Source organism: Triticum dicoccoides, chromosome 6A (genome assembly GCF_002162155.2).
Source record: "Triticum dicoccoides isolate Atlit2015 ecotype Zavitan chromosome 6A, WEW_v2.0, whole genome shotgun sequence".
In the NCBI taxonomy this organism is placed as follows: Eukaryota; Viridiplantae; Streptophyta; class Magnoliopsida; order Poales; family Poaceae; genus Triticum; species Triticum dicoccoides.
Genome location: NC_041390.1, coordinates 550,981,584 through 550,988,341, shown reverse-complemented (window position 1 = coordinate 550,988,341; position 6,758 = coordinate 550,981,584). Strand labels below are relative to the sequence as shown.

Genomic DNA, 6,758 nt, shown 5'->3' with positions numbered 1-6,758 from the left:
GGGGCTAGCAGCACACGGAGGAGACGATCGAGAGATTAGCTCAAGCAGCAGCCAGCGCGCGAGGATAAGCTTTGGCCCAAGGTAGGAACGCTAGCTAAGCTAATGCCCTACGTAGTACAGACGGAGTGAAGCTTAGAGACACGTAGTACATTTTTCGATCTACACGATCAGATCTAGGCAGAAAGGGAGCAGAAAAGAGACGGTACATATTTAAATATGTGGAGGACGATATATATACCCTAGCTAAGCAAAGCTCTCGTACGTGTCCGGCTGGCCGGAGAGACCCATGTCGCCGCCGCCGCTTAATTGTCCTGGCGGTTGAGCTCTCGCCGATCGACCGGCCGGCGCTGTAGTACGATCACGAGCGGAGGAGGCCGCGGATGATCTCCGCTTCGGCGCTATTGTGGTCCATGGTCGACATGAGGTCCGACAGCCGGTCGCTGAGGTCGTCCACCTCCCGGTGGAGGCTCTTGATGTAGCTGCACGTCTCCTTCAGCAGCTTCGTCGTCGACGCCTGCATTTTCATTTCACTCGCCCGTTATTTCCTGCTGGCTTCGTGCAAGTCAAACTCGCACGGACAATGCAACCACCCAGCTAGCTGGCAAGCGGTGGAGTAATGTGCGTACGTGTGTATCGCTGTTGTGGTGGTAAGCTTAAGCTAAGCAAGTTACCTGGCTGGAGCCGCGGCGGCGGGAGTTGGGGAGCAGAGACTGGAGCTTGGACATGAGCTCGTTGATCTCCTCCTCGGAGATGGCGCCGCGCGACGACCTTCTGCTCGACATCGTCTTCCTAGCCGCTGCTGCGTCGCTGGCCGGCCGGGATGAGCTAGCTAGCTAGTGCCGGAGCAAGCAGACTGCAGACTCCCGCCGGCTAGCTAACAAAGCCACACAGTGTGTACGCTCAAAAGGTGCCGGGCAGTTGGCCGGTGAGCGCGGGGAGGCCCTCGCTGACGTCGAGCCGCTCAGGATACTCGCTGGATAACTTCTAGTTGTGCAATCGCTGGAGGAGTGTGTGAGGGAGACAGAAAGGGAGAGGGTGTCTTTATAGGGCGGAGAACGGATTGGGGAACGATGTAGATGCGCGGAGATAATTCGACCCCGGCAAGTAATTATAGCACTAGCTACTGGCGGAGAGCAAAAGTAGGAACGCTAACGGGGTGAGCCGGGCCCGCGTGTCTCTCTCCGTCTAATCACTGATGAGCCGAGCCCACTGTCATCGGCGCGTGGAGCCCACAGGCGGAGAGGCAGCTCGTTGGGCCCCACTTGAATGACCACCCACCACTGGCCACGTGCCCCATGCGCCTTGCAGGACTGTTCAGTTTTACCGGGAAAGAACCCCTGGCTAGACGTGTTCGCCTCCTCGCCATGCCGACCGATGCAGCAACGTCCAGGAAATCGACAAGATCATTTGTTGCGTTTGAGGTTGTGATTTGATGTTATCCGAAGCGAAAGTCCCTCGGCTCGGTCTCCTGGCTCCGAGTCTCGTTAAGCGTACGTGTATGTACCACGAACTGATGTGTGGACGAATCGAACCCCTGTCAATCATCGGCATTGCCTAATTAGTCGGCTAGTGCAAATTGAGAGTTTTGGTCATGGAGTAATAAGCTGTTCGGAGAAAGAACACGCACCTTTGTAAAGCTAATTAAACAGGGACATGGATCCATGACCTCTTCTCTTCAGCCTTCACCCATCTGTCCTTGTCGTGAGAACGGACACGGACGCAACTATTGTATTGCACTTGCACACATACGTGCAGCACAGCAACTCTCTAATCAGCGGCAAGTCTTTTATTAACTACATCAATCAACTATATATGTCCGCACTATCCACAAGAAAACAAGTCGAGCGCCAGACCCAAAAGATGCCCTGTCCCCGGCCGGTTGCCCGGGACGTGAGGGCGGACGCGTACATGCATGCACATACGCCTTTCATTCCCTTGTCGTGTGCTGTGTGCATGCCAGCACAGTGATACATGACACGCCGCTTTGATTAACTAGTAGTAGTACGTGTTTTATGTGCAGCAAACGCACCTAACGCAGGAGATAAGCGCCTAGATTCAGCGCGATGATTGAGGGAGAGTGACGCAGCACGTACGCCTACGGTTTTTTATTCATGCATGCATATGTAAACGTCTGATACAGTGGTATAATTATACGTAATTAGTTAAGAGTTGGTCTGCTGCATGCATGGGGTGGGCTCGGTTTGGCGGGGTTTAGAGCAATTCCAATGGGGCGACCCATTTCGTCCGTAAGCGTCTGTTTGGGTTGGTGCAGACAAAAGTGGCGGCCCAACGCGCCGACCCAAACGGACGCGCGTCCGTTTTTCGTCCGCGGGCGACCCATTCCAGACTCATTTTTAAACCGGATTTGCGTCGGCGCGGACACGAGACGGACGCGCGCGCGCTCGCCCTCTTTTTTTACCAGGCCCGCTGGTCGGTGGCATATTGGATTCACATCCTCGCCCGCCTGCTACGTCGCCGACGCCGCCGGCCATTTTTTCAGATAAAAATAGATACATAGATAATTCTAGCATACACAGATAAAAAGAAAAGACCACTACTCGTCGATTTCTGACTCCGACTCGGTAATGTTCTCCTTCGATGTCTGAATGTAGGCGTCAGCATACGCCTCGCCTTCAAAGTCCCAACCCGCCGTTTCTCGTAGCTTCAATTTCAATTGAGCTGCCTGCTTCCGCGAACGCTTGTCCTCCCGATAGACGGCTCGCTCCCTCCTCCTCGCGTCCCTCTCCGATCTCAATTGCTTGTAGAACTGGCGCTCGTCGACGATGTCCTGCGGGTAGCCTCCACGCAACAGCACCAAGGCTTCCACGTCCTTCTCTGCGATGGCGAGGCGACGCGCCTCCGGTGGACACGGCGATCCTCGTCGGTGAAAAGCCGCGGGAGAGGCGCCAGATCCTGCGCCCGCTGGCTCGACACGTTGGGAAAATTCATATCCCGACGAGGCTTCAGGAGGCGCCACGCCGCCGCGTCGTGCGCACGAGCCGCCTCCTCTGCGGTGTCGAAGGTGCCGAGGGCGAGACGTTTCTCGCGAAATCAGATCTCGGCCGAGAAGGCGCCGAAGCGGCGCTCGCGGACTCCGCGAAAATCCGAAGCACGTAGGCGGCGGATCGACATGGTGACGCAGAGACGGCGAGAGTGGGTGAAAGCGCCGGCCGCGGCGCGTGCGCGATCCTTTTCCGCGCGCTGGAGCGCCAAAACCAACGCGCGCGAACCTTTCCCGCGTGCTGGAGCGTCAAAATCAGGGCGACGGTCATGAAAATGGGTCAGCCCGTTGGGCGCACTGCCGACCCAAAACTAAAAGAGGGCGGACGGCGGGCGGGCGGCCGATCCAAATGGACAAAAAACGGACAGAAAAGCCGTCCGTTTGGATCGACCCCGTTGGAGTTGCTCTTACCGAACGGAGGGACGCAAATCTCGGGCGCCCGGAGCGTGGAGCCCCTGCGCCGCTGCCATGTTGGCGATCGAAACCAACCGGGCGGGCTAGCGACCGGACAGCGCGCGCCAACCTTCACGTGACCGTCGCGTGGTGAGCGCGTGCTCGTGTTTAAGGCCGCCGTCCATGTGGTCGATCGGGGCCTGGCCGCCCTGGCTCCGGCCGCGTGACAGTCATCTCACGAGCCTCCACCGCTGGACGGCACGACACGAGGGCCCCGTCGTCGATCGGTGGTCTGGCCCGGCCCCGCCTTCCCGTCCGGCCGTCTCCATCGGCCGATCGGCCCGGCCGGCGGATCCCGCGACCCGGGGGGCATTACGTGCCTGCCTCCGTTGCGAGATCCAGGCGCGCGAACCAGGCACGGACACGTACGGCGTGCGCGCATGCACGGCGCGGGGCGGCCGCTGGCCACAGACGGTAGATTAGCTCGGGCAGGGTGGGCGGAGAGACGAGCGGCCGGGAGGGTGCACAGCTGCCGCTCCCGCTGGTAGCTTGTGGCGGGCAAAAGGGGCGCGCATGTGAGGGGCGCGCCGCGGTAGTGGGTCTCCGGCTGATGGCGAGGCGGCAGGGCGCCCACCGCCACCGCCACCGCGCGCTCGCGCCCTCCTCGGCTATCTTTGCCGCGGGATTACGTTACACGCCACGTACGTGTGTCCCCGATCCAGAAGATCGATACCCACATACGCGCCTTAGTTAACTAGCCAGCTCCCCTTCCGTCCTTCCGTGGGGCATGTTTATTGTTTGCTTTAGGCCCGGCCGGCCACCCGACTACCACATCTACTCCAGTTAGCTAGCTAGCTCTGTGACTTGTAGTATCTACCTGTGCTGGAGTGCTACTCTACCGGTAGCAGCAGCGCAGTTCTCCTACGACTGGCATCTCTGTTCTCACGACATGACATGACCAACCGAACAAACGGCCGATCGCGTGAGGAGTAGTAAATGGGCGGAACCACGTGTCGCCCGCTCGTGTGAAGATGGGTGGTATCTACGAGTACATGTATCCACGGATCGAGCAGGGGTAGGTCCTATTTTCAACCAAGGAAGAGCCGGCCGTGTCGTATGTACTAGCTGAGCGGCTACACTGGACTCATCAAGGCTCACTCACAGATAAAGCGTGTGTGCTTCGGGGATGCATGCCGGTACGGGTGCTTTCTGGCTCCTATCCTTCTGCGGTTGCCAAAACCGGCTTTTTAGGGTACGTGCGTGCGTACGGTGCGTCGCGGCGCGGCTGTACCTGCTGATCGATCGACGCGTCCACGTCGAGACCAGCCTAGGCTATAGCTAGCTGGCTATGGATCCTGCGAATGGGTCATGGGGCGTGTAACTGCGAAGTACGTAAGTGTTCATAGATCGCAGATTTGAGATTGATCAGTAAGCGCTGGGCCTCTGCCTAGGCTGCCCACCACTAGCTACAGTAAACACTGAAGAAGAGCTGGGGGGCACGTACGGCAAAGTTGATAAACAGTTTTGCGTACGCGCCACCGATCTCTGCCGAGTCATGTTCGACCCATTGTCCTCTCTGACACGAGCTTCTGGAAAAGCTAGTCCCGCGCCGAAAAAAACATCTACTATATCATTTTACGTCTAGCTGGGAGGAGCGTGCTAGCTAGGGGAAGGGGCTCATATTTAGGCCTAGGTCGGGTACTGCTCCTGCCGGAGATCGTTACTTTCCGAGATCGTGGTAGTACTGGCTAGCTAGCATGCATTATCGGTCGATGATAAAGCCGATCCGATGCATGAAACACGCATTGTAGTTTCTAGGAAGGACGAGAGTACCTGTACTTACCTATCCGCCGGTAGTCCGGTACGTGGATGGGGCCGGACGGGGCGGAGAGAGGAGAGGAGAGGAGAGGACCGGGCAGGCAGCGAAATTGCATCTGCATGTGGTTACTACGTGACCAAGTTGCACGTCGCCGTCGCGGTGTTTATTGCATAGGGCGGACGAGCGGACTCGCTTGCATGGGCTGCCGGCCAAACCCGCCGGCTCCCACACGTGCCTCTGCCCCGTCGCCGGAGGCAACCAACTCCGGCCGGCCTCCTCCCATCGGCAAACGGCATGCCGTTGCCGGACGCGCATGAGTACCCAGTACCCACGTAACCGGAGTATGAGCGTATCCATGCACGGGCTCGTACGTCCGATCGTATGTACGTAGTATGGTCGTATATATAGGCGTGTCCTCACGGGCCTCACGCACACACCTGTAGCATGTCTGATGTCTCTTGGCACGTACTCCGTATGTACGAGACATGCTGCTCCATCGTCAACAGTGCGGTGGTTAAATGTTTCGTCGGGTGGCGGTGCATGTGGGGCAGTTGTGTGACTTGTGTCACGCGGTGGCTCTTGGTCGTTTGGCATGCAGGACCGGCCGGCGGCACGGACGACGTGAAAAGGCATCTCCGGCTCTCTGGTGAAGGCGGTAATTATGAAGTCGTCGTTGCTCGCGAGTGCGTGCACTGTAGCTCTTGTCATGGAATCTTGGATGAGGTCACCGGTGACTTTGTGAGGACAATAGTTTATGGTGGAGTGAATATTCAACTACTTGCGCAGTGTGAGATCCAAGAGAAATGAAGAGAGCACTTCAATTCACGCAGTCGTCGATCGATCTCATCGTGGTAGCATTGTATACTTTGACCAAGCCGGGTAAATAAGTGTGTGAATCCGACCAGACTAATACACGGATGCCCCACCGGTCTCATGCTCTCTGAGCCTTATGTGACTTCGAGCGAGCTCGATGCATGCATCTGAATTTTCGCCTTGTCATATTACTAGCCGACCGTGCAATTTTCATACTGCAGTGGTTTAATTGCGTGTGTCTACTTAGTTACCAGGATAAGATAGTAACTAGCGGGCATAGGCGCGACGTGAAAGCATGCATGTGTGTGCGCCGATGTTCCTTTTTTTAATTAGGAAAAGGAAAACAATGCGTTTGACAGCCACACGATGGCGTGAAAGTATCTGTGTATGTAGGAAGTTCATACATGTTCTTGTACACTTCCTTATTTTTAGAAGTTGGGAGGTCATAGCAACATGCAATGAATTTATCTTCCACATGAAAGAGCACGGTGTCATGGCTAACTATGCCAAGGATTCAGACGACATTGCTGCAGTGAGACGATAAGGAGTTGGGGCACGAAGATGGATAAGTCGTGTTGACCGCTAGCAACGGTTGAACCTTCAAAGAAAACCAAGAATGGATAAATAATACAAATCTCAGATATAGTACGAACCTATAGATGCAAGTAAAACCTGGATCAATAAATATCAAGTTAAGAAAGTGGAATGCAATAATTATGCATATGCAAGTAG

General features: G+C 56.3%; 1 protein-coding gene across 1 annotated transcript; it reads right to left on the bottom strand.

Annotated features, from left to right (window-relative positions):
- Positions 1-29: 29 nt before the first annotated feature.
- Positions 30-1,081, bottom strand: LOC119317853 (transcription factor ILI5-like). Its single transcript, XM_037592351.1, has 2 exons — positions 672-1,081; positions 30-514 (listed from the first exon to the last, which is right to left on the bottom strand). Exons 1-2 carry the CDS (start codon positions 780-782, stop codon positions 359-361), a joined length of 267 nt encoding a protein of 88 aa, XP_037448248.1. The 5' UTR covers positions 783-1,081; the 3' UTR covers positions 30-358.
- Between the last annotated feature and the right edge of the window lie 5,677 nt (positions 1,082-6,758).

Coding starts and splice junctions, on each gene's coding strand:
- LOC119317853 (XM_037592351.1), bottom strand. CDS start 782: ATGTCGAGCAGAAGGTCGTCGCGCGGCGCCATCTCCGAGGAGGAGATC. Junction 515..671: donor GCCGCCGCGGCTCCAGCCAG/GTAACTTGCTTA, acceptor ATGAAAATGCAG/GCGTCGACGACGAAGCTGCT.